The sequence below is a fragment of the Guyanagaster necrorhizus genome (assembly GCF_019112545.1).
Source record: "Guyanagaster necrorhizus MCA 3950 unplaced genomic scaffold BT62scaffold_51, whole genome shotgun sequence".
NCBI lineage: Eukaryota > Fungi > Basidiomycota > Agaricomycetes > Agaricales > Physalacriaceae > Guyanagaster > Guyanagaster necrorhizus.
Genome location: NW_025064930.1, coordinates 18092 through 42909, shown reverse-complemented (window position 1 = coordinate 42909; position 24818 = coordinate 18092). Strand labels below are relative to the sequence as shown.

The 24818-nt window shown below is 50.2% G+C and overlaps 7 protein-coding genes across 7 annotated transcripts; 2 read left to right on the top strand and 5 right to left on the bottom strand.

The window, feature by feature from the left end:
* Positions 1-3534: 3534 nt before the first annotated feature.
* BT62DRAFT_938114 (uncharacterized protein) lies at positions 3535-4334 on the bottom strand. Its single transcript, XM_043187467.1, has one exon. The coding sequence runs from the start codon at positions 4072-4074 to the stop codon at positions 3592-3594; it is 483 nt and encodes a 160-aa protein (XP_043033808.1). The 5' UTR covers positions 4075-4334; the 3' UTR covers positions 3535-3591.
* A 5900-nt stretch (positions 4335-10234) lies between these two features.
* Positions 10235-11514, bottom strand: BT62DRAFT_938111 (uncharacterized protein). Its single transcript, XM_043187466.1, has 12 exons — positions 11417-11514; positions 11323-11358; positions 11218-11271; positions 11132-11152; positions 11042-11077; positions 10938-10979; positions 10823-10876; positions 10707-10754; positions 10602-10643; positions 10498-10551; positions 10394-10441; positions 10235-10327 (listed from the first exon to the last, which is right to left on the bottom strand). The coding sequence occupies exons 1-12, from the start codon at positions 11480-11482 to the stop codon at positions 10298-10300; spliced, it is 531 nt and encodes a 176-aa protein (XP_043033807.1). The 5' UTR covers positions 11483-11514; the 3' UTR covers positions 10235-10297.
* Positions 11515-12691: 1177 nt separating this feature from the next.
* BT62DRAFT_628028 (uncharacterized protein) lies at positions 12692-14092 on the top strand. The gene is made up of 9 exons (XM_043181672.1): positions 12692-12847; positions 12913-12968; positions 13030-13064; positions 13133-13148; positions 13208-13255; positions 13336-13344; positions 13413-13464; positions 13545-13761; positions 13816-14092. The coding sequence occupies exons 2-9, from the start codon at positions 12915-12917 to the stop codon at positions 13919-13921; spliced, it is 537 nt and encodes a 178-aa protein (XP_043033806.1). The 5' UTR covers positions 12692-12847; positions 12913-12914; the 3' UTR covers positions 13922-14092.
* A 1332-nt stretch (positions 14093-15424) lies between these two features.
* Positions 15425-16283, bottom strand: BT62DRAFT_1012802 (uncharacterized protein; the record flags this gene model as incomplete). The annotated part of the gene is made up of 3 exons (XM_043177976.1): positions 15425-15544; positions 15603-15773; positions 16104-16283. The coding sequence occupies 3 exons, from the start codon at positions 16281-16283 to the stop codon at positions 15425-15427; spliced, it is 471 nt and encodes a 156-aa protein (XP_043033805.1).
* Positions 16284-17351: 1068 nt separating this feature from the next.
* BT62DRAFT_1012801 (uncharacterized protein) lies at positions 17352-18235 on the bottom strand (the record flags this gene model as incomplete). The annotated part of the gene is made up of 3 exons (XM_043177975.1): positions 17352-17768; positions 17822-17912; positions 18069-18235. 3 exons carry the CDS (start codon positions 18233-18235, stop codon positions 17352-17354), a joined length of 675 nt encoding a protein of 224 aa, XP_043033804.1.
* Positions 18236-21415: 3180 nt separating this feature from the next.
* Positions 21416-22559, bottom strand: BT62DRAFT_1080922 (uncharacterized protein). The gene is made up of 4 exons (XM_043179618.1): positions 22357-22559; positions 22135-22305; positions 22032-22083; positions 21416-21981 (listed from the first exon to the last, which is right to left on the bottom strand). The coding sequence occupies exons 1-4, from the start codon at positions 22428-22430 to the stop codon at positions 21814-21816; spliced, it is 465 nt and encodes a 154-aa protein (XP_043033803.1). The 5' UTR covers positions 22431-22559; the 3' UTR covers positions 21416-21813.
* A 209-nt stretch (positions 22560-22768) lies between these two features.
* Positions 22769-23933, top strand: BT62DRAFT_910813 (uncharacterized protein; the record flags this gene model as incomplete). Its single annotated transcript, XM_043183813.1, has 4 exons — positions 22769-22937; positions 22988-23118; positions 23182-23572; positions 23674-23933. 4 exons carry the CDS (start codon positions 22769-22771, stop codon positions 23931-23933), a joined length of 951 nt encoding a protein of 316 aa, XP_043033802.1.
* Positions 23934-24818: the final 885 nt, after the last annotated feature.

Genomic DNA, 24818 nt, shown 5'->3' with positions numbered 1-24818 from the left:
ACGATCACCTCGTGCTACGTGAGTGCATTCCGCTTTCGTCATTTTCTTTTTTTGAAAAATCTTATTGCCTCCGTGGGGGCTTTTTGGTGGTTGTATTTTTTTTTTCTCCGGGGCGGTGACGGACCGTTGTTGGGCTTCTCTCTTCCGTTGGAGGGGCACTCATTATGGACCTCTATTGATTTTCCACCGGTGCCGTGAGTTATAGCTGGCCCTCGACACAAAGCCCACCATAGCAACAGCACCATCATCTCATCTCCTCGGGGCGCCAAAACTCCTCCTGCTGGATCTCACGTTGTCATAACATAACAATCTCAATGAAAACATATGACAACGCCCTTCTCTTCCGGACCGCCAGTGTCAGCCATAATTCATAATCCATCGCGCCTTGAATGTTCCTGGGGCTTTAAATGCCGACTCCACCCACCTACGCGCCGATAGTAGTAGTAATTTAAATCTTCTTTTTTCTCCCACTCATACACACACACGGACCCGTTCCTGGGTTCATTAACCTCTAACATCGGGTATCAATGGCACTTCTCTCCGTGAACAGTAAGCAGGAAGCAGGGCGTCCCCAATCATGTCACCGCATCGTATCAGAACGCCAGGAAAGACGCCGAGGTCAGGTCCCACCATCCGGATCCTCGTACCGGTTCTCTTCTTCCACTCCTCCCAATCCTCCCACCACCAATCTCCCGGGTACCCCCTCATCTCATGCAAACACGCCTGACCTGAAAAAACACGTTTCGTTTACTAGTAGTAACTTCCCCCATCGACATCCATCCATATATCCCAAAATCCAATTCCTCGCAGCAGGAGCTCGATCCAATTCCAATTCATCCACCACTAAACTAATCAGAAGGAAATCCCCGAAAGAAAACAAACAGGCCTTCGGGCCTTGGGCGTAATCCCCATTCCCAAGCACCACCAAAAAAAAAAAAAAAAAATCGGGCCTAACACATAAATACGAGTCCTCAAGTACAGGCAAGCCCCGAGGGAAACTGTAATTCGCGTTAATTAAAAAAGCGAAGAGCCTGGACCCGCTAATCTACAACGCCATGAACCATAAATACCACCAGCAGACCAATTCCCAATGGGCGAGAGAGAGAGAGATTATCTTTCAAGCCAAGTTCCTAACCTCCCAGCATAATAGCCTAGATCCTCTTCAGCACCCCCCGACTTTTAAGCACACCTTCCCAAAAACTCCAATTCACACCCAAACTCCATAATTAAACGCCGAAAAAAGTGGACGGGTGGGTGGAGTGGACGAACACATGCTAGCAAGATAAGCGAAACGCCACATAGGATAGGAACACACAAAGATAACATTGCTCCCTTCGCCCCACCAGGTAATAAAAGAGCGACGCCCTCGGAATATGAAAAAAGAAAAAAAAAAAAAACACGCCACAGGAACGCCAACAACACGCATATCATATCCGACGAGTCACCTGTGAACAACACGAGGGGAACACCCCCCCACATACACACAGTCTGTGAGAATGCGAACCTCGACGGAGACGGAGAAAACACAAAGGAACGGGAGCATCGAGACTTAGCCATAATTCCAATGGTTCGACAGAAAGAGAAGAGAGAAAAACACGAGGTTGCCGGAGGAGGAGGAGCAAGTCTAGACCTAGACCTCGGAAATAAGCGACGGACTCGTCCCCCTCCAAGCTCTACCCTCCCACCGGGGAATTAAGAAATGCAAAAAAAAACAAAATCCAAGACGAAGAAACGAATGAAACACCGGAGAAAAAAAAACCCAAAGATGAGTGAAACCCCACCAAGTCAAGAAACGGGAACGGGAACGGAAAACAACCAAAGCAAAGCCCGGCGGTAGTAAGCACCCAAACTGACTTCCTTCCAGTATCACGGATATAAATGCCAGAACCAAACAAGTCGCAAAGGTCCAAAAAAAAAGGTATGCGCTCCTCCTCCTCCTCCTCCTCGGGAAGCGATCAGCCCCACCAAGAGAATGGCTGTGGGGGATATCCACAAATCAAAAAAAAAAAAAACAGCCACACAGGAAAAAGGCCAAATGGAAAACGTATTTGCGGGGGCAAGAAAAGAACACCCATCCGGAAATTTCAGGAGCGCCCAGCACACAAGGAGAGAGAGAGGAAGAGAGAAGGAAAAGCCGGAACCAAAACCCACAAAGCGGTAAATCGGCATCTCCTCGGCGCCGTCCCGAACCTCCGAAATAGACGCTCTAAATCTACGTGTCAAAAGCCAAAAATACCAAAAGCCCCACTGATTCAAATTCCAAAGTACATACATAACAAACAACACTTATATACTGATACATTGCCTTGATTCTTGGTAATGTCCATGCACAGAGAAAGAGAAAGAGAGCAAGAGTTGTCGTATCGTGGTCATTAAAAAAAAAAAACGCACCGACCGATTAATCCATATCCATATCAAACCCATCCCAATCCTCCTCTTCCCTCTTCGCCTTATTATCCTTATCCTTATCCTCCCACTGCTCGTCCTCACTCATCTCGTCCTCCTCCTCCTCCTCCTCCTCCTCCTCCTCCTCCTCTTCCTCCTCCTCATCCGACTCTGGCACACTCTCCCCAATACTGCCATACTCGAACCTCGGCGCCAGCACCTCCATGGGCGTTCCCGGCTGCACATCATAATCATGCATCCTCCTCCTCCTCCTCCTCCTCTTCCTCCTCCTCATCCGACTCTGGCACACTCTCCCCAATACTGCCATACTCGAACCTCGGCGCCAGCACCTCCATGGGCGTTCCCGGCTGCACATCATAATCATGCATCCTGGGACCCGGCCTCCCCCCCGCTCCTCCTCCTCCTCCTCCCCCTCCTCCCACAGGAGCACTCGAACTGCGCCCAGGCCCGCCGCTCAAGAAACTCGGCCACAAACTTCTATCGTCGGGCAAGCTCTCGCTCTTGAGGTGACTGAGGATAGCAGCGGCCTCGAGGAGCTGGACCTGCTGGTGTTTGCTGAGGACGTATTTGCTGGACTCGCGCCAGTGGGGAGTGTGTTCCCAGCGGTGTTTGATGAGGCAGGAGGGATGGCGGTAGATCTGGCGGAGCGAGGTGAGCGCGCGCGCGGGGGGGAGGAACGAGGGAAGGAAGGTGGGGAAGAGGGAGAGAGGTACCTTGGAGCAGCTCTCGCATTTATGATCTACACCTCGTTTCTTACCGTTCTTGGGTATGACGACGGGGCTGGAGATGCCTGCGAGCTCATCTGGGGTAGATACGGAGGATGGACTTGCGGGGGAGGGGGGAGAGCAGCGGTGAGGGAGACAGCGAAGACGAGGGGAGACGACGACAACTCACGAAGGACGGGAAGCAGCGTCTCTAGCATCGCTAAGCCTCCTCTTCGCCTTACCGGTCGAGGAGAGACGACGATGCTTGGACTCTGGGATAGGCTGCGCATTGGCCGCTGCCACGGATAGCGAGAGAAGACTCAGACCGTCCTTTTACCCACTAATCAGTTCGTCGTCGTCGCTGGTACGAACAACTCACCGTGGGCATAGACTGCGACATGATAAAACAAGACAAGAACGATTTGGCGGTGTAAAAAAAAAAATACAATATAATAGTTCCGATTACACAATCAGACCTGTCCTATTTTGGAAAGCTCACGAGTGCGAGCTTGGGGAGTATCTTGCGCAAATCATCATCCTTCTGTTCCAGATGTCCGCCCACGACAACGAGCCGCTCCACGTCCCGAGCTTCTTCCAGCACGTCTCGAATCGGCCCATTTCCATCTCCAGGTGACACGCCGAGGACCCGGACGGTGCATCCCGACCGGCGCACTAACGCTTTGAGGGCGGCTGCGTCGGCGCCACCGAGCACGCCGAGGACATCCAGCTTGGGGAGCTCCAGCCATTCCAACAAACCACCGACGCCCTCGCCCTCGACCCACAACTCGCGGATGACATCATGTCTCACCGGCCATCCGCCCACCACCGCGGGGGTAACCCGGCTCCTAAACACGCCAACGGCGCTCATCTTCCCGATCCACTCCAAATTCTGTTCATACGTCGGCACGCCGCGACACAGCCCCGCCCCCGCCAAGACGCAGTACCCGGCCTCCTCCTCGCCCATCTCAAACTCAAACTCCTCCAACGCCTCCCAGCGCACACCCAGCACCCTTGCTGGGTACCCACGAGTCCGCATCCTCCGCACCCTCCCCAGCTCCACAGGCGCCGCATCCCCAAACAGCGCATCGAACCGGCCCCCGCCCGGATTCACAAACACCAGCCTCTCCACCTCGCCGCCCCCCTGCAGCACGGCCCGCACGCTCTCCTCCCCGCCCAGATCCACCTCGATGTCCCTCCTCCGCCCCTCCAGACACCTCACGAGTGGGTGCCCCCCACTCACCGCGATCCTCCCGCTCAGCCGCATCTCCACCCGCCCCGCCGCCCTCTCCAGCTGCCTCTCCAAACACCACACCACCCTCTCCACATGCGGATGCAGCGCCACCACGTCGAAATTCACGTGCACCCGCGTCCACAGCGCCGCGAGGCTCACCCCCGCCGTGCGCCAGTGCCCGCACACCTGCGTCACCGTCCATGCCGGGCTCGCTAAAAAGTCGCCTTCCGCAGGATGCGAGCACACACAGAGCGCGAAGATTTCGCGGAGGACGTCATATGGGAGCGTCGATGCCGGCGACGCGGAGCTCTGTAGGAACATGTCGTCTTGCGTGGGGTAAGTAGTGCGACAGCAGTCTTGGGTGGTGGTGGTAGAATCGCCCGCATCGCAGATAGACCGTCCTTTATCAGCATACCGCCGTCGCGCAACCCTGCTCTCGCTAGGCGATACGTCGCCCACCTGTCGTCGTATAATTCCAATAGCAGCCATCAAAAAAATCCTAGCGAAATCCTCAGCCCCAAACCAAAAACAAAACAAGAAAAAAGGTCACAAACCCACCTTCAGGCTATTCTTCAAGCTAGCTTCAAATTCCATCCCTTCCCTCCTTAAATACCCTACCCCCCCACACCCCCCTCTTCCCTTCCAATTAACCCTCTAGCGAAGAAACAAACATGAAACCAATCAACGTTCAATTTCCGAACATCACCCCGATAATTAACTCGGCACACAAATTTAAAACGTTAATTCCTTCTACCACGTGTCCAACGCGGCGTTAACGTTTATATCCGCATGCAACCCACAACCCTCTTCCCCTCTCACTCACTCTATCTCTCTCTACGTCGCGGCTTCATTTACTCTTTTCCAGTCCGGTTAATAAACGCGCGTTTGATGATTGCACCATGGTACCGAATCTCTCAACGGCAACCTACCGGTCAATAAACACGCGCTTTGCTGCGCCGGGGGAGGTGGGGGGGTGGGGTTCCGCTCCATGTCCCATGTCTCTCTCTCCCCGCCCTCCCGCTCGCTTTGAAATTTTTATTATTTAAGCAGGGATCCAGTACCGCTACTGGAGGAAACCCGTCCCGTCCTTCCTTCAGGATAGAAGAAATCCCCTGCCCGCTGCCCGCTGCCACCGTGTGTGTGGCTGATACTTGATACCGCAAACACGGGCGTTCAATATCCACAACGTGTTATGGGGGAGGCGACGCCGCCGGTTAATTGACTCTTTGCTTTTTCACTTGCGGGTGGCTGATACACGCAGAAATGAGAAATGATGATAACCCGCGCATCGAATGAGGTTAGGACGCAGTATGGGAACCATTACTATTGGTACGGTACGGCGCCCGACGCAGTTGGCGCTTTCGAGTCCCCCCTCCCCCGCCCGAAAGGTGATACTCCAATACATAGGTTTCGTCGCTAGGGGAGATGGGCGTGTACGGGAACGGGAAAAATTGGAGTTGTACGGCCATCAGTGGCGTCGGGTCAAATTTCCGCGCAAGGGCGGTGGCTCTTTTGTACATGAATAAGCACGCCTTTTTTTAAAAAATTAAGGGCTTGAGGAAGGAAAACGTCGCACAAAGGGGTGGGTGGCTGTGGCTGTGGCTGATACTTCATATCGCACTAGATATTTTATGGATGGATGGACGGGGTGGCTGATACTGATACACCGCATCCTGCGGGTGGCTGAGAAGTAAACCCCGCGCGTGCGGGAGGGAGGGAGGGAGAAATTTTTTTTTACTGGGAAGGTTAACGTCTCGGATTGTTGTCCGTTTATTATTCTTTTTCGTGTACCGCTGTGGGTTCGCCTCGTGTCGCGTCAATCTTCCCCGCCGCTTTGAATTTGGGTGGGGGGCGCGGAAACTCTTGAGTTCATGACCGCACCGTCTCTCATCGCCTCTGGTTAATAAACCTTCCAGGGAAAAAGAAGAAGAAAAAAGATCGCACGTTATGACGTCGGTTACTCTCGCTCTTTAGTAGGTGCTGCCGGTCGATTCCAATTCCCCCTCCCCGCCCCGCCGTCCCTTTGAATGAAATTAAAAATGAGGAAAAACACTGAATTAAAAGCATGGCAAAAAAGGCGGAAAACCACGTCCATGGTGGAGGAAGACAAGGCAAAGACATGTATGCCTCTTACTGCTTTGAACGACGCGTTTAGAAACAGAAACAGGACAGGAACACTACGGCCATCATATGTAAAGTCTCGACGCCGCCGGTTACTTTACAGGCTGGAGGGGTGGCTGATACTTTCGTACCGCGCCTTTGGATACCAGGCAGGTACGGGGTCATACATTAAACTGAGGGAACGAGTATCGGGGTATATATGCTCGGTTGTGGACGAACAGGGAACATCAGAGAAGCAACCGCGCCGCCGCCGCCGTCCCGGTTATAATCATCTATCTTCTCCCACCGCTTTAAGGACAGAAAGGTGGATGATGATACGTATACTTAATATCCGTACCGTAATGAGTGGCTGATACGGGGGGGAGGAAATTCGAAGCGTGTTAACATCGAGGCGGATGGAGTAAATGAATCGACACCCGCACCATTTACGCGTGATAACCACGCAAATACGAGCGAATATCGGGGATCATAAAAAAAAAGTCTCGGCGCCGCCGGTGAAATAATTTACTCCTACAAGGCGAGGTGGCTTCGGGTACTTGATACCACACCAAGGGATCGTCTCCCTGTTCCCCTGCAGAACAGGAACACTACGGCCCATCATGCATGAATTCTTGACGCCGCTTTAAAATAGGATAGCTTAGCTGACCACACCGTACGTCCGACTCTATACCCGACACCTGGGAGGAAGGGAACGAAATGAACAGGATTCGTGGTGATATTCTCTAGCTCGAGACATTGGGACGGACGTCGCACTTGTATAGGCGCGGTGGAATGAAAAACAACACGACCAAGGCATGGAGATATTGAATCGATATCTCCCCCCTGAGAATACGGAGGCCACGTACTGGAAAAAAAAAACAAAATTCGGGTCGGAGGTGTCTCTCTTCATTGTGGGTGGGAGGAGAAGGGGGGTAAATGAATCAAAGTATTAAGGAGCGTACATGAATAGCCGTCGGTAGTATTCTCTGAGCCGTGATCCCCCCTCCCCCCCCTTTTGATTGTGCGCTCCCTCAAGTTGCTTGCTGTTCGGAAATGGGCAACTGGGCCTCTCTCATTCCCGAGCCCCATGACCATGCCGGGTGGATTCATTTCATATAGTGTTTGAAGTGTGGGGACTCTTCAGGAACACGAGGTTCATATTCGCGCCGCGCCGGCCTCTGAGTATGAAAGAAACCCAGTATCTGGTGAGCTGGGACTCCTCCTCCCACGAACACGAGGGTAACGTGGGGTTACCATCAATTAAAGAAAGGCGCAACCTAAGTTAACTCGACCGCAGCAGCAGAACACACGCACCACTTTGAACGTAAGAATCCTGTGAAATTCGTGTCGTTAGCACTCGAATAACGCGGATAAAGAAACCCTGCTTGACGACTGGAAATTAATCGTTCTCGGCGTTGAGATGGCAGTATTTGCAGTTCCCATACCGCTGAACTGGGACAACAGCGGTGCGTGCGCACGAATCGAATACCCATCAGAGATGCCTCCCCGCCCAGTTACGATCGAAAAAGAGGTAGGAGTCTGGACTTTGGGGGGGGGGAGATTCATTTTTGAAAAAGTTGGACGTCCACATTCGAATTGTTCATGTCGTTTTCCTCCGCGCTCCAAATATTTTTTTAAAAAAAAACAGCTTCTCAGGAACGCTCGACAACGTGCGGTTTTCCCACTCTAACATTCATGCACAGAACTGCGGTCAGTGTAGTGTAGCCTGCGGGGTTTAGTTCCCATCGATCAAAGAAGGCGCGTGACTGACCCTGCTTGTCCTCGGGTACCTCGATCGGGACATTAACCTTTTAAACGACGACTCGGGTACACAAGAAAAAATTGTTGAGGAATCGGTGTGCGGCCAGTAGTAACTCGGATTTATTTTGGATGGTCCGTAAAATGAACTTGGTGGCGGGGGGGGAAGGGAATGATTTCAGAAGGTGATGATTGTCTGCGGTTCCATGCCAAGTGAATGAATGAAATGAAACGAGCCCCCCCTGGCTTGGATGATTGGAATATTGGAATTAAACCATGTGTGAAGGGAGCTCGATTAATGAATGGTACGGTGATATGGAGCTAGTCCAAATTGTGAGGCCAACAAACAGGAGCGATCACCATCACCTAAATTCAAGGACGAACTGAGACGGGGGGGGGAGAAGACTTTGGTTCGATTCCAGCTTACCGACAACAAAGAACAAGCATGGATGGGTTTCCGCCAGGCGAGAACCTTTTTTCAAACAAACAAACGACTTGGAACCCTGGTACTGAGGATCACAGTCAGCGTGTGAGCCGCTCGCACTTACTCAACCATTGGGACTCGGGAACAAAAAAAAGGTAAAATTCGTTAACAACTTGATATATATCGTCCACCTGGATTGGATTCGGGGGGCCATCCTGCGTTCCGGCGAGGGGGGGGGAAAGTTGAAAGAATCAAGTATACAACCGCCAACCACCGCGAGAACCGAAATAGCGGGTTACCGTCAATTAAAGAAGGCGTATTCCCCCCCCTTCACAACCCAACCCTGCCTGCCCTGCCCTGACAACGAGCGTAAACGGGTACCTCACCTGGATGATCGGGCATTAACCTTTTAACTTGAAACGTCACTGAGGTTACAATCAACGACGAGCTAGTCCTAGGAACCGGAGTGTGGGGGAGGATGGATGGATGATTTGTTATATCCCGAGTCGGTGAAATGAAATGAATCATTCATTACTGCTGCGACTGACAGGCTCCAAGTTTGCATTTTGGGGGTGTGAATGATTTGAGAAGGGTTTTTTTGTTGTGATTTCTCCACTTTCATTTCATATAGCCAAGGAACAACCTAGAACTTGATGTGTAAAAAGTACTAGTAAACGAACGCACATGATGTATGTAACGCGGGGGGGGGGGGGGCTATGACCTAAATTCGAGGAATGGGTATTATGAATGACTCGGACTCCAAGCCACGGGAGTTCCATCGTTGCACACGGGAGCTTTTCAACCAGACGAACTCCCGCAATCAGTAGTGACGAACTTCCCTTCCCTTTCGTCCCATCAGTTAGCAATGCCGTTGAAATTGAAGAAGGCGCACGGGAGCTTTTCCAGCATTTTTCAGATCACGGCTTTATAATGGAAGAAGACGGACACTCTTTGCGACAGACAGACGCCATGAACGATGTCATAGTGATCTCCATTCCACGTCAACCGCAGGTTGTTTGCATCGGGAGTCGGCACGTCCGTATTCCAAAAAACCGCAGCGTGGGGTTGCCAATGAAAAAGAACCGAAAGATATCATTGCAGCTTGTTCTGTGAGGAACGAACATACACCAATTGAAAGGGACGGATGAATGAATGAATTGGCATAGTAGCAAAGAACACCCTCCATCCCACCGGAGATGATCGTCGCCATTTCTCGAGGGTCTCCTTACCCTTTGCAGTAAACACGAGGCACGCCATCTAATAGTCCACCGCTCCTTCCTTCCCAACTCGAGTTAGACTACCACCTCGCAGGTACTTCGCCCCCATATGGCGCACAAGCCAAACCAGCTCGATCACACCACACACTGCCAAAAATAATCAAATCATTACGGCTGAGCGAGTATACAAAAGCGCCAAAGGAGTGACCATAGTTAGTCCGAAGAAGTAGGATAAGACAAATGATGATGATGTATGATGTGGAACAAGGAGACTATAGCTAGCAACTGACTTACACACCCCCAGACCCTCAACGCACCAGGGAAGAAAGGAAAAAATAAAGGAGACAAACGCATATGTATGTATGATTTCCGTCCGGATCAACAACAGGCTCCGCCCCTCGCTTCCGACGTTTGTTGATTATCAGAGGTGAAGAAAGGACAAAAAGAAGTTCTCTGTTTACCAGCCTGCCGCTGGTTGATTGTAGGGCTGCGGATGACGGGATGTGAGGAGGGGGGGTAGACAAAAGGGAAGAGAGAAAGTCCGATCGCTTACCTCTGCATTGGCTTCGCGACGCCAGGACGCTGCGGCACCGTTCATGGGCTAGAAGGGTTTTATTTATACTCACAATAAGGGCAGGCGGGGTGGGATTTGCTCACCTCAGCCTCAGCTTCCCGACGCCAGGACTGGCCCGAAGCGCCTCCGTTCATGGGCTAATAATCGATCAGAAAGGATAATCAAAGAAATGGAGGAGAGAACTCACTTCAGCTTCCCTGCGCCATCCAGCAGCTGGTCCGTTCATAGGCTTTGAAGGGGGAGGGGACGGTTAATCAATATGGGAATGATGAATAGATGCAGTGATAGATACCTCAGCTTCTCGACGCCATGCTTGACCGGAATCACCACCGTTCATGGGCTATATAAAAAAGAACGTGAGTCGAGTCGAGAAGGGGGAGGCGGTGATAGTCGGTTAGCGGTGCGTACCTCCGCTTCGGGTTGGCGACGCCAAGATGCACCGGTGGAGCCTCCGTTCATGGGCTGCGGGAAAGTCAGGTATTGGGTAAAGAAAAGAAGGGCACGCGTAGAACGGTTGCCGTACCTCAGCCACTCGACGCCAGGCAGCACTCGGTCCGTTTGCAGGCTGTATTAAAACAGAATGTATATAAGTTACGGTGAATGCTCCACTAGTATGGATTGACGCACGTCACGACGCCAGGCCGCTCCGGCTTGGTTGGCAGGCTGATAGATAGCATGAATGGACGATAGTTTCAAAGATCCAGAACGCAGTCGTACCTCACGCGCTACGTGGATTTCCTAGAGAGAAAAAACACACAAGTCAACGCGTGAAGATAAAGATAATTGAAACCCGCAGCACTCACCTCAGCATCACGGCGCCAAGATTGACCTGATTGACCTCCTCCGCCGTTCGCGGGCTGGGACGGAGTAAACACAGAGCAAACATTAGGACAGACTCAGACGCGCACCTCCGCCTCCCGCAGTTCGACCTCTCTTTGTTCTCCCTAAAGTCGACATTTAGAAAAAAAAAATTCCGCCAAGTAGAACGGTGTGTGGGCGTACCACAGGGGCGGCGCCAACGAACACGATCGCCGAGGCCAGTACGACGAGTAAACTATGGAATCGCATAGTGCAAGGTATAGAAGAATAGCAAAGGTATGCTTCGTGGAGAAGGGGACAGAGGGAGGGAAAGGGAAAAGTGACGATATCAGGGAACCCAGTCGAATTTAAATATGACAATGTTCCAGCCGACCTTGCCAAGCGAACTGTTCCTGAATGGTTCGTGCCTGCATTGCGAGCTTGGTTTCCCGATTGGGAAGAATCTTTAGCCGGTGGCAACTTAATTTTTTTTTTTTACGTTTGGTTCGTTCTTCTCTTCCACCCTCTCGCTCGCTGGGGGTGCTTGCAATGCCGGCTCGGATGATCCCCTACCGGCCGAGCCCAGACGAAAAAGAACATGGCCTTGATTTACGGATGCCTATAGATGCCGGGTTGCCGATTACTTGCATTTCTCCCTGTCTTGGTCGCAATTCTAGCCTGTGTGGATGAACGCCAACCACGAAAAGACTCCGAATTATCTCACTTGGTTCGAGGGGTTCGATTTTCTAGTCGGAAACCAAAGTTGTGGTTTCCGAGCCTCGCTGAATGTGGTGTGGTCTTTTTTTAATTGCAATCAGCGAACGAGAGCAACCGAAGGTAACCTCCATTATTGGCTCAACATGAAGGGCAGACCGCGTGTGGAAAACACACCTCAACTCCCCTTCCCACCGCATTCAAAATCAACTGCTGCAGATCAGGATGCAAACTCGCCCGGACGTTGTTGGCACGTCCTTGATTAACCCTGCTTTTTTGGCGCCGAGTATGATCTGCGACGTTGACAGACTCTGACAGATTTTTATCAAACTTTGCATCAGACCGACACTTGGACATACATGCACTTTCTGGGCGTTGATTGTCGCGGGAGACGAAAGATTAGATCAGATTACCGTACTATTTTGGGGGAGGGCAGTGGCATTTGCGGGAGGGCGCCTTGGTGCACCGCATGGGTGCCCCGCATGCTCCCCGTGATAGCGGTCCCGAATGAATACCTTCCCTTGCTACAACAGCGTATACCACTCTGAATGCACATATTTAGCGGCACCCTTTGTGCTAACGGACAAAGGCCTTGCCTTTCATTCATCGCTCTTTCATTGACATTCCTTTCAACGATGAAACACCACCTCGTGTACGTCGTACGCCCACCCCACCTTGACCTTTTTCCACCATCTCCTCCCTCGGAGCATTCGCAATGTCCAGCATTTTCCCGTTTTTCTCTGCAGAGCACCTGCGCCGCCACGACGAAATGATGCTATCAAACTCGGCTCTCACCCACGACGCGCACCGTTATTATACCGATATCCGGGACCTCTGTCCCGACGTCGTAGGTCGGTCCCACCATCGAGGCACTGTGGTGAGCCGAAAAGGGAGATGCCGCCGGCTTCGCGGCACGAGTGGGTATTTCGGATCATGGGATTGTGACAGTCACTCTCGTTTGCTCACTCCCCTTCAACATTGGACAGATATGCCTGCACAGACCCACTGGTGGATTACTGCGTGGTTCCTCATCACTATTCCTGTCAGCGCTTATTGGTTGTGACGTCCGGGATTACGTCTCTAATCGATGTGGGACCCTGTAGGTCATATTTTGGGACGCTGCGTATCTTTTCCTGAGGTGAGTGATCGCTCTGGCTAGGCCCTCTCAGGGAATTCGTATTAACGAGTTCATTATTTTCATAATAGGCCTCGCTCTATGGAGGTATGCCGAGCCGCCGGCCTCTGGCAGCTTGCAAAATAGTAACCCTATACCCTTGTTAGGGAGGCGATCTTCATTGGATATGGCAGCCCTATTCCATTTATCAAAACGTACGGCGGGCGCAAGTCGTCATTGCCCTCCACCCTTCCGCGTCCCTTAAACTAACCCACAACCACCCCCCTCCGTCTAGATCGACTACGTAAATTTCCGAACATTCCTTTTCTCATTCCAATTCCACTTCCCTTGACATTTTTCTCCCCCCCCCAGATATACGGCGTCCCGGCATTTGTAGAAAAAGATGGCTTCCCGAACGCCCAATGTGCGAAAATTTCATTTCCACCATCATCATCATCTTTTTCATCAATTCGCTGATCCGAAATTATGGGCTGTTTATTTTAGCCCTGCTCAACATTTTTGAAAATTTCTTGAATATTGCATACTTGTACCTCGCGTACGTCGTGCGGTGGCCTCCTGCCACCCTCGTCGCTTTCACGTCTGCCAGCTTGACGTTGGCAAAGACGGCCCTGTACTGGGTGCAGGAGTATTATTGCGGTATGTGTCGCATCGGACACAACAATACCCAGGACCTGATCCTATACTGGATCATTCCCAACGGGTACGTACACTTTTTTTTTCTCCTTCGGTTGATTAAACCATCTATCTGTCTAAGAATCTGGCTTGTCGTCCCCACTTTCATTATCTTTCGGTTGGGGAGAGACTTGATCTCGTCACTCAACCTTGCCCATGGGATGCGGTCCAAGACGAAGAGCAGTTAGATAGCTTGGCCCGGAACCGTTTACCGAAACGCCTGCCCTTGTGTGACCGAGGAATTGATATCTATCTATCTTGCTTGCATGTACCTAGTTTTAATTTACTTGTGGATGGAATTTTGCTGGCCACTTACGGTGACGGGGGGGAAGAAGTCAGAACAAGCAGCTTGGGGTCCGTATTTCGTTACCGAGGGGGGTACACATTTCTGGTCCCCTACGGTTCACACTTTGATTGCGAAGTTGTTTTTGTTATCATCATGCGGTTTGCTCGTTCAGTTCTCGGGACAGGTGACTGATCCCCCATCGTGGGTCTGCATTACGGCCTCGACCACCCCACCCCACCCCCCAATTCTTTAATTATAGGACTGTTCCGTCTCTCTAGCGATATTGCCCGCAGTTTATGATCACTTCCTAGCGTCATTGACGCCTCTTTTCTTTTGTTCTGTGAGAAATTTCTCTACGCTTATTTTAAACTGGCATTGAGTTTATGAGGCATCTTGTCTACTTTATTTGGCGGGAGGGGAGGGGAAATTGTTTAACAAGTTCGCTAAATGACTAGGCACGCACATTAACGTTAGCACATACACATACGAATCGACTCGCAGTTGTATACGCAGTCGTGCATTAAGAAGCGTAGCCAAGTAGAGGAGCCCGCGGAAAAAAAAAAGATATACTTGGTTATTGCAAACTAATATGACAATATAAGTGCCGTGGAGACGACCCAGTCAGTTCGCGTCGCCCGAAGATGGTTATTGACAGCGGCAGCCTTGAAAATACCCGAGGTGGTTTTTTCCATCATATCATTCAGCCCCCCAGGATAATTATATCCAAGGAAGGACGAGGAGAGGGGGAGAGGGTGGTACGCCAAGATGGCTTGGGCATCGTCCGTGGGATGGGAGACGTCGATCACGGATCGTCATAGAGAACGAAGTGGCGCGACAGATGAAGAGCGGGCAAGGGAGGGGCTGGCTAGTCATATAAATATCGTGGGCGGGCGCCGCGGCTGGTAACGACCAGGCCACCGTACTCGGAACTCCCGACATTAAAGGGTATTACAGACCGTTTAGGAGTTTAACTAGGGCAGAAAGGAGGAGAAGTTCTCCAAGGAGTACTATGTCAGAGAAACGCGTTGCAAGGAGAAAACGGACAGGGCGTTCCGGTCCACCGGAGCAGAAAAAAAGAAGCACAAGCACAAGTATATTCCTGATAAGTTCCCAAACAGAAGTCTGAGCAAGCGCACAAGGTTGGTTACACAGACAGACAACCGATCGATTCACAGTGAAACGATCGGGAGGTTAACAGGTAAGGAGAGAGGGGAGCACTCCCTTCGAGAACGATCACCCACGTTCTTTCGTTAACATTGTTTATCTTGCATAGCCACATTTGTGCGGCCGAGCGATGAATGGTTAGACAGGAACTACTGATGTTCGCGAACGAGGACGTATTCGGGTGGCTTCAAGGAAGGAAGGAACGTCAAAGGACAGGAATAGGGAGGGAAGGCCATTTGGGTTAGGCAAACCGGCTCACTAGATCCGGGTGTAGTGGAGGGTTGGGTTCGCGTTCAGGTGTCAGGTACACAGGTACGCAGCGAACGCGGTGCGGTCCACGCTCAAGTCCATCCCATCCCTCCTAGCTTGGGTACTTGAAGAGCCTTGTATGCTTCCTCCCCGTCATCGCATGTCCTTACTTCGACAGACGGGGGAAAGCGGAAGTATGTTACAAAAGATTGATTATCGTGTGATCTGCAGCGGGGCGATCCCTGAGCTAGATAGATAGGTGAGGGAACACCTGAAAAGGCATTCTCAAGAAGATTAGGGATAGAAGCTTGATGCATGAAACTACGGTCCGGCGTGGATGTCTGTGGAACCACATGAACTAGGTATCATGGGCACGAGGGCAATTGAGATAGAAGAAAAAACCGTGCGATGGGATGATACCAGGGATCTGTTCCGTTAACAGAGGCGGTTTCGGATGGACACGCAAAGCACGTGTTGGGCTGGGGTTGAGAACGCAAAGCACTTGATGAGGCTTATCCATTCAATCCGGCATATGGGATTATCATCGTGGGATCGTGCACCATTGAGTTCTGGGCTCAGAGCATATGTGCCCCAACATCTGTGCCCCAACATCCACGTGAACAGAGAACCAGAACCATGGTCCTATCACTTAAGAAGAGCAAAGAACTCACGTTAGGAATCAATAATGATACATCATTTTCTCTCTGGGTGGCATCTGAGCTTCCCCAAGAGTACGTTGGCTTGAACAGCCTCGTTGCGTCCACTACCTGCCGACAAACGATGCATGTAGAATATCCGAGGAAAACATCACCGGCCCAACTCCATTCGAGACGACTGTCGTTATCAATCATAGCACGAAACCTTGACGTACTATCAAGATTTACGAAACCAGCAGATTCTGCTGAAGAAAAGGAAATCTGTGCGGAATAGTTCCTTGAAGAGAATGGACGGAGCTACCCCGGAACCGAGCTCCTGCCAATTCTGACCGTTTACCTGGAATTTCGGATGGATAAGATGGTAACATGCTCTATGACTGAGCATGATATATGACTCTTTGAGAACCGTCATGTAAAGTGTGGCGTTCACTGAGCCTATATCTGAACGTTAAATAAAAGCTTCCGACCCTCAGCATCGCCACCTAATTTACCACCGAAGGCCGTCTCAAGAACGCTTACGATCTAGTCGCATGTACGTATCCCTTCAACTTAGTCGTAATGTTATAATGTCACAGAACGCCTGATTTCGAGGCTTTCGATCACCTCTTCCCAAGGTAAATGCTTTATTGTGATATTAAATAAGTGAAGCTTCTTCCTGACCCTTCACTACGACCGCAATAAATTGTCTTCCGAGTCGGCAACCCACAGTTGAATAGACCAGACCGTACGCCAGAGCCCAGTGCTATTGGTCCCCTATCTGGATTCCCACCAACGGTATAACATAGCCGCGTAGTCCTCAGCAACAAGGTTCATCATCAGTTCCAGCGGCAGGCTGCAGTGAGCGACAATTACATTGAGCTCTTCCTTAATGCTGCCGCAATCTGATGTGGTTCATCATCGCAGGTCATCATCGTGCGCGATTATTACGATCATAATGACCACTGTTCAAAACGATCGTCTCTTGACTCGTAGCCAGTTAGCTTGATCTATCATCTCGGTACGTGACAATGGCATGTTCCGGTCCTAAGGGGCTGTACATCCACGCTCAACCCAAATCCACCAATATGGTTAGGAGCAGAACTGAGCGCTACATCGCGAGTGATCTATCCTCCGAAATCACTCGTTTCCATGTTGGGACTTTGCAAGCCGCCGGTCATCCAAGGGCATCGAACGACAGACGTCATGCCATCCAATAACACAAGCTATGCAAAAAGGCCGTGATTCCGCTGTGAGCAAATGTGATTTTGGTCCACATTGCCATCATCAGCTCGCTTCCGAATGCATGCAGTATGTGCTGTGGCGATTAAACGTGCATATGGTACAAGCCCGGATCACGGTGGTCGTTATTAAATCATGTATCTGCCGACACTCGAAGCTGTGACGATTTATGTTCGCCGGTGCAAAGCGAACAAGATAGCCGACAGGTTGAGAGAAAGAAGTAGTGGGATGGTCTTTTGAGACTGGTCTAGCCAGCCTACGAACGGGTAATGACATTCGACACAGTGAGATGGTGTCGTCCAGGGCTTCTAATGCGCATGATATATAGCCAACTATAATTGACCATCGTGCAGCTAGGTTCAGAGCCGATAGGCGCTTGGCACCTCGTACTCGGAATGAAATCTGGTCACGGATGGTCCCGGTTCTGAAACGCAAGCACGTTAATGGACGAGTTAACATTGGCTACTGAAATGACAAGTACAGGTTCTGTATTTTAGCCCCAAGTGTTGTCCAACCTTAACTGGCCTGCAGCACGAATCGATATTTATTCGCTTCGTACATGCACAGAGATGAGAAATGCGGAGAAAATGAGTCAGGTCGCCGCCACTAGGAAAATTAAAAAACGACATCAGCGAAACTTAGCTTCGTCGAACGATGTACACATTGCTGAACAAAGACATCACATGCGTTAAGAATATGCACAACTTCATCTGCTGTCAATTGGGAATGATCCTGAAAAGAAATGATGATGCTAGTTCGCACCAACGTGCGCAGCTATTCATGTCAGTATCATATGGATGCCAGTCAAATTGGGGGCCAGATGTATCATTTGCTTCAATATCGACTATGCACGCCAACAGATATTTCGATGGCTCGCCGATCCGCACAAAAGATGTGCCGACGAGCAAAAATGACTGTGTCGGTACCATCGGCGTACCGATGTCTCCAGGGAAGAGTAGATGTGTGAATCATGATGTCTCAACATTGTAGGGACTATTCCTGTTCAATGCTGGTCCGCTGCATCGAGATGGACGGGAATATATTTCAATGATTATTGCCGGGAAGTCTCTCGGGTGAGGAAAGTAGGTTGAAGGTAGTACAAAGGTCAGCCCTGGAGCTGCGTCAAACTTCATTATTGGAAAGGGCTTATCGTGGATGGAACACCACGTCATCCTCTTGCGAGGGCTCGTAGGCACCACTGCGCCGGCGATTTCACAATGGATCTTAAGCGTCAATGGACCATCGTGCCTGCTTCGTAGGTCAAGAAAGATGGCACAGATGAGGTCCTAACAAAAAAAAAACAAATCGGCATTGCCTGGTTTGAGTTCAGAAAACAGAAACTGAATGAACAGCGGGTAAACTTACAATGCTGGTGAGTTACTCCACGCCTTGGGATACCTGAAGGTTGCGGAAGTTGGTCACCACTGCTGTAGACTGGGCTTCGGAAGCCCCCCTAGGAACAAATTATGAGGGATTGCACTATAGCCACACGACAAGACGCGCGCCACGCTTGTTTTATGACTGAAGACTGTGAAGGACGGTGGCGTTCCATTATCCTCGGGGTGGTAGACAACGAGGTAGGTACCATGCCAGTGTTGAGCCGTCTGTGAGACCCAAGTGGGTTCAGCGACCAAGATGCAGGATGCGGCCATTTCGATGGAGATAGGGGGACGGAATGGCAGATATAGGCGGGAAGACGACTGATGCGTGGGAGATGCGGGACTTTTTCCTCGTATTTTGATCGGGGACTAAGTAGCCGACGACCTACTGCGCCCGTTACTATCATTACCGAACTGACTCCCCAGTCCTTCAAAAGGACTAGGAAGATAAAGATTTCAGGAAACGCAACGTCGAGCGTCACCCCTGGGTGAATAAGCAAAGTGCAGAGAACTCCGTTTTCTGAACAGAATATGTCGTTAGTCGAAAAATCCAACGTCCATCGGCGGTATTCCTACATTGTTTGCAGGGGAATAGACCGCCGCAATGAGACTCGATTCACAATCCACTTCTCGAAAATAGATTCAAGTAACCAATCAGGGTCGGTTTCGGGTTGATGATGCTGATAGGCCTAGATAACGCTAGCTTATCGTAGGTATGCCTTGTTAATCCTTCTCCGAGCATAAACAGTATCTTCATGGTGGAACCAACGTTGTGCAATTAACACGGTATTGAAGCCAGCCGTACACCAAAAGGGCTTGGTTTGTCTTATTGGTAAAACAGCAAACAGAGTGCGCTTCTGAGGCTCGTATTCCTCGTATCCTCGTCGGCACCGAAGGAGGGCAAGATTCTGATAGAACATTGTGAAGTAGGCAGAAATCAAACATGTGAAGGAGAGAGGAGGTATAGTAAGTGGTCGTAAATCCTCTGATGCGAAGCTCCCATGCCCTTTTTCTTGCATATCGTGCTTGATCAGACGTCGACACCGTCCGCTCGCAAGATGCCCTCATCTTTGGAGCGGGGATCGAGGGCTGTCGATTTGACAACTGAGGTTCGAGGGAAGGCTAACCAAGGGGATATTCTATCCAGAGCGTCTGGACCATGGAAGCATAGTCGAAAACAGTACATCAGGAACGCTAAAGACGCTGAATGAAATTTGGCTAACCAGAAAGTCGGGGGATATCAGAATACCGAAGACGTTGCCCGGGACCAGCCAACGACAACCGTCATGAACGAAGTATATCCACTCTAATAGTTCCGCATGTTCCCCGCTTCAACAACGTCGTAGGCACCGTGCCTTGAAGTTGAAATACGAACGGCTTGAGTAATTTTGAACGTCCGTCTCATACAAACTTGAACCCTGAATAGGATTGTTCGAGGTCCAGCAAGCAACGTAGTTGCACACCTGGATGGCAGGGACAAGGGATGATATAGGAATGTCTTGTTGGATGAGGTGGCTGTTGGAAATCCTCGGTGTTGCGCAGGGTAGACTCCAGGCTGGTAAGGCCAGAAGGTATGAACTCCTTGTTCTGCAGCTCCTACAGAGCTTGTATTTATACTCTCCAGGCTTGTATCTAGAATTTACTACAACTTTCTCTTTCTCTCGGGCTTACTCATCAGCTCTCGGCATGATGCCGGATTGCCCTTTCTAGAACTTTCCAGCAAAATCCCAACAGTGGCAGACTGGACGGACATACGGGGCGTGTTGTAGGCGACCAGAGAACCTGCATCAATGTCTTATGTAAGCGATGAGCTGGTCTTGAGCTGGTCTGTGAGCCCGCCGCCGTATTTCAAACTGAGAAGAATATGGGCTGCGTAAGAGAAGAAGTTGTTATCGTCCTTGCAAGTAACAGTCCGTGCGTCATTTCGGGAAACGAAGTTATCGGATGGTGTATTCTCCTAATCGGCGGTGATAAGTAGTATGCTCACTAAAGCAATAAACATACATACAACTAGTTTATCGGGTTGAGCAGCTGAAGCTAGAACATCATTCAAAGTTGCGTGTTCTGATGCAGAATTGGTTGATAATCGCCGTCCATTCTGAGAGCCCTGGCCTTCGAGAGAACCGATTACCTTCATCGAGAAGATTTGAGCTCGGTCTGATGGCTCTTGCGGTAGAGCTCATATTGCTAGTGTAGGTTCTTCGGCTGGCATCAGTCAACGTCCAAAGGATTTTGGGGGACGAAGACATCGCGAAGCCGCCTGCTGTTCCCTGACGACGTAGATAAGACCAATCATGATTGTGACAAAATAAGGTGTAGCTCACAAAAAGAGATATCCAGGCCCGGGACTGACTCTATGTTGGAGCGCAGATAGTTTCTTGACCTCCACAAAGTTGCCTATGCCACCTCGTATCCGCCGCTGGGACCAGAAAGACGAGACCTGGCAGACATTGCAGAGTAATATCACCTAAATACAAAAAAGTGTTTGGTTCCAGCTTGCAGAATAGCTATTAAATTTGACATACCTCCATCAGGTCAAACGAGCGAGACACCCTGCTCATGTGAATCCCTTTCAGGACAGGCGACCTGCATTTGACGCATATAGTATGATAGGCAAAGAAGCAAGCGAAGGCCATTTTTATACAAGGAATATTTTTCGGGATTTTAGAGAGAAATTAAGGGAGAAATGATCTTTGCTTTAATCACCTTGGTGAAGAATTCAAAATAATGGTGAAATCGGGTAGCTCTCTCGCCACGAGGCAGAACACAGTCTCGGATTAAGTCCTTGAGAGATATTGTAGTCGTCAAAAGCGGTTTCTAGCTGGATACCGACCGAATCCTTGTGCATCGCCGAACGAAGACCAGCACCAATAATATGGTGGACTCATCGCACAGGCTCGAAGAGGTCCTTCAGCAAGTGGAAAACGAGAGATGGTGTTCATCAAAACGTCATTGGTTGCGGAAACTAATCGGCGCGTTTTAGTCGCTCTTCGTTCGGCTCGCTCTGGACAAGCAGATGTGCCCACTTCAATCTATCCGCAGGTTTTGCTTTAGATGCGGTGACAGAAGGACAAGACACGAGAAAATAGGTTTTTGGATGGGAAAGAGGAGAGAATGGTTACGGCGCATCACATGTGGCACGGCAGTAGCAGGTTGGTGCGAAATAGATAAAGGCGGGAATGGGCAGTCGTGGATGGTTTAGATTCGGTCGGAATAGAGGTCACGGTAGTGGTCCAGACAAATGCCATCCGCGACAAATTTATCGCCAGCCTCCTTCTCCAATTGCCATCATAAATCTAAAGTTACCCATGAGTAATATCTATCTGGTTGCGGGACGATAAGCTACAACGGCAGTGGTAGACTTTAGGGCCTCGATTGCCTGCAGATCATGAGCTCTCCTGCGATAGATGTTAGCCATGGACTATGACATCGAAATAACAATCCCATACCACCAAGAACGAAGGAGCAATGGAAAATGACGGCAAACCACGTCCGCCACTGTCTGCAAGGCCGCGTTCTCGCTGACGATTAGATACCTCGAGCTCGTGGACTTCATCAGATGTGCTACAATGGCAGCACAATTATAGGGCGAAACGAAGAATGGGGTGAACCCGAGACGTCTCAGGCCAGCAAGTACCGCATATTACGTGTGCATCCACAGATTTACTGACATTGGATAAGATACCAATGGTGGCTGGAGCGTCACTATGAACGTCCTTGTTTCGACTATCTCTTCCCAGGACATAGCAAAAAATCCACCATTGTCAAGATCATAACAGAATAGAGCATACTTGGCGCTGTGAATGGTGTTGTAGTCGAATAATTAGGAGGTAAAAATAAATTGACTTTCGTCCAGTGTTGCCGTGTGATCGAAGTGTGCACCAGAAGATGTTGCCAAACAGGACAAAATAATCACTTATGGCAAGCGAAGACGGTCTTTCACAAACGACGACAATGACCATGTCCGGGACAGAGCTCGGGGACGACTTCACTCACCCAAATCCGAGCTTTGTTAGCGCACATCGCCGCTGTCGTGAGGTGGAGAAGGACCTCATGGTCCAGGTCTCTCGCAATCCCTCCGATATGGTCTTGCGGAAACAGCTCGTCAATGTTCGAATCATGGGTCATCTCCTGAAAGTCGGTCCTACAGACGCAGCAAAGTCTCATATTTCCACAACCAGCAATAGCGAAGTTACCGAAGAAGGTCTCATTGTCCGAGGTGCATTCTATGATAGGTTCTTCATCAGGACATGTTGGTTGCATCTTTGTTACCAGGTCATACGCTGACACTTGTCTCTCTAGTTCGCAGGGTGAACGGTCCTACCCCCCAGGAATCTACTGATCACTCGCGCCCTTCTTTCCGACAGACTCTGGCAGAAGTGCATAAATGGCTTCAATGTTCTCCATCCAACCATCAAGAGGCGAAGAAAAGCGTGCGTTTTGCCTTGGCCTGAGCTTAACAAGGATATGCGGTTAATCAGATATAACCCCTTGAGGCCTTGGCTCGTGACAAATATCACTGTCTCTTGTCCGGCACCATGGACTTGAACTCATACTTAGATCACGAAGAACTCCGGGCACAGTTACCGGAGGGGATGGTACCACTAATCACCCAGTGTGCCCACATCTTCTCTGAGTCCACGAACATTGGTATTGATGATCTAATCATGGTATTTTCATCGTGTTCTGTTGTCTCATCTAACTTACTCTGTCTCAAGAAAGACTACGCTGCGAATGCATGGACTATCATCAAACATTTTGGATTCCCGAACATCCTCAAAGGCCTTGAAGGCGGAAATATCCACAGATTGGAAAACATCTTGACACTTGAATACAATCTTCATTTTCATTTTGACAATCTCACTTTATGGTTGGAGCCCACAGTCCGTTTCTTCCCCCCCCAAATCCCCGGCTAACTAATTCTCAGGATATTGAAAATCGCTACAAAGTCGGCACAACGATGGATTACATTTTTGAGTTGAGGATAGTGCCTCGATTTGTTGATTTCACATCTACGCGAAGTGACTTGCCACTACCGTCGAAAGAGTCCTTGCGCATACATGCCGCATGCTGCCGTGTGGCGCACATGTCCGGCGCCGTAGAGTATCTCAACTGCCTAGGGGATGATGATCCTTTCAAGTCCAAGGTACGGAGCTATGATCCCGTAGGTTCGGATTTTGGGGATGTCCTGGCAGCGCAGTTGTACGAAGTGAGTGAGATTCGTTTGGCGGCATCTGTTGGAGCCTGAAGGTTTTATGGTTCATTTTCTAATTGTACTATTGTTCTTCTATAAAAACTGCGATATATTCTCCGAAGTGAAGGATCATCGCCACGAAAGAGCAAGATGGATTTGGTACGAGGCTCGAAACAAACGAACCACAAAGACGAGAGAATCATAGTATAAAACACGGCAAAAGAGTGAATTTAAAACATCATCCCGATGTCCGATACCGAATAAACTACACAATCTGCAATGAAAAATGACTGGTTAGAAATGTATAGGTGAGTAAAAAAGAGTCCATGTAAGGATCCAGAAAAGAAATGGAAACAACTAGTCACCGCCGAACAGATTAGACTGTCTAGGCTGGGCAGCTCCAGGCAGTGGCGGCGGCAAAGGCATAATAGCTCTAAATGGATCCTCGTCGATGCTCGGTTCGCGAGAATGTCCACTCACCTCACGAGGAGGCGGCCACAAGGGAGGAAAGAGACGGATGCGAGGCTGATCGAGGCACTGATACTGGCGTGTTCGGTTCGTCTCTGTACCTCGTCGTATCGTCAAACTCGTCGTCGAGCAGATCGACGGCCCCAGCGCGCTCGCCCCTCCCACCTGATCTGCTTGATGGTCTCCTTGAACCCGATGCGCCCCTTCTCGGTGCGTTTCTGTATAAATACGACACCGAGGGAAAGGAAGGCGTGGTCGACAGCAGAGGTGGTGACGCCAGCGATGAGAGCGGTGCGGTTTATGTTTCCGGAGCCAGAGTTTCAGTCAGAGGTGGCGAGAGCTGTAGGTATGTTGGTAGTACAAATGGTGAGCTGGCCTGATATGGAGGTCCATGGTCGTAGTGAGAGATATCGTGCTCGAGTCAGAGGTCGTGGTTGTGTCTGTGTGGAAGGTGGTGGGCGCAGTCGAAGA

Excerpts from the sequence above, each read along its gene's own strand:
- BT62DRAFT_938111 (XM_043187466.1), bottom strand. The coding sequence starts at position 11,482 with ATGCGATTCCATAGTTTACTCGTCGTACTGGCCTCGGCGATCGTGTTC. Across the intron at positions 11,272-11,322 it reads TCGAACTGCGGGAGGCGGAG|CCCGCGAACGGCGGAGGAGG; the intron begins GTGCGCGTCTGA and ends ACTCCGTCCCAG. Across the intron at positions 10,980-11,041 it reads GAGCGGCCTGGCGTCGTGAC|CCTGCAAACGGACCGAGTGC; the intron begins GTGCGTCAATCC and ends GTTTTAATACAG.
- BT62DRAFT_628028 (XM_043181672.1), top strand. The coding sequence starts at position 12,915 with ATGCCTGCACAGACCCACTGGTGGATTACTGCGTGGTTCCTCATCACT. Across the intron at positions 13,465-13,544 it reads TGGCTTCCCGAACGCCCAAT|CCCTGCTCAACATTTTTGAA; the intron begins GTGCGAAAATTT and ends TGTTTATTTTAG. Across the intron at positions 13,762-13,815 it reads TACTGGATCATTCCCAACGG|AATCTGGCTTGTCGTCCCCA; the intron begins GTACGTACACTT and ends TATCTGTCTAAG.
- BT62DRAFT_1080922 (XM_043179618.1), bottom strand. The coding sequence starts at position 22,430 with ATGTCCTGGGAAGAGATAGTCGAAACAAGGACGTTCATAGTGACGCTC. Across the intron at positions 22,306-22,356 it reads CCATTGGTATCTTATCCAAT|ACGTCTCGGGTTCACCCCAT; the intron begins GTCAGTAAATCT and ends TGCTGGCCTGAG. Across the intron at positions 22,084-22,134 it reads TTGCTCCTTCGTTCTTGGTG|GAGAGCTCATGATCTGCAGG; the intron begins GTATGGGATTGT and ends CATCTATCGCAG.
- BT62DRAFT_938114 (XM_043187467.1), bottom strand. The coding sequence starts at position 4,074 with ATGGGCGAGGAGGAGGCCGGGTACTGCGTCTTGGCGGGGGCGGGGCTG.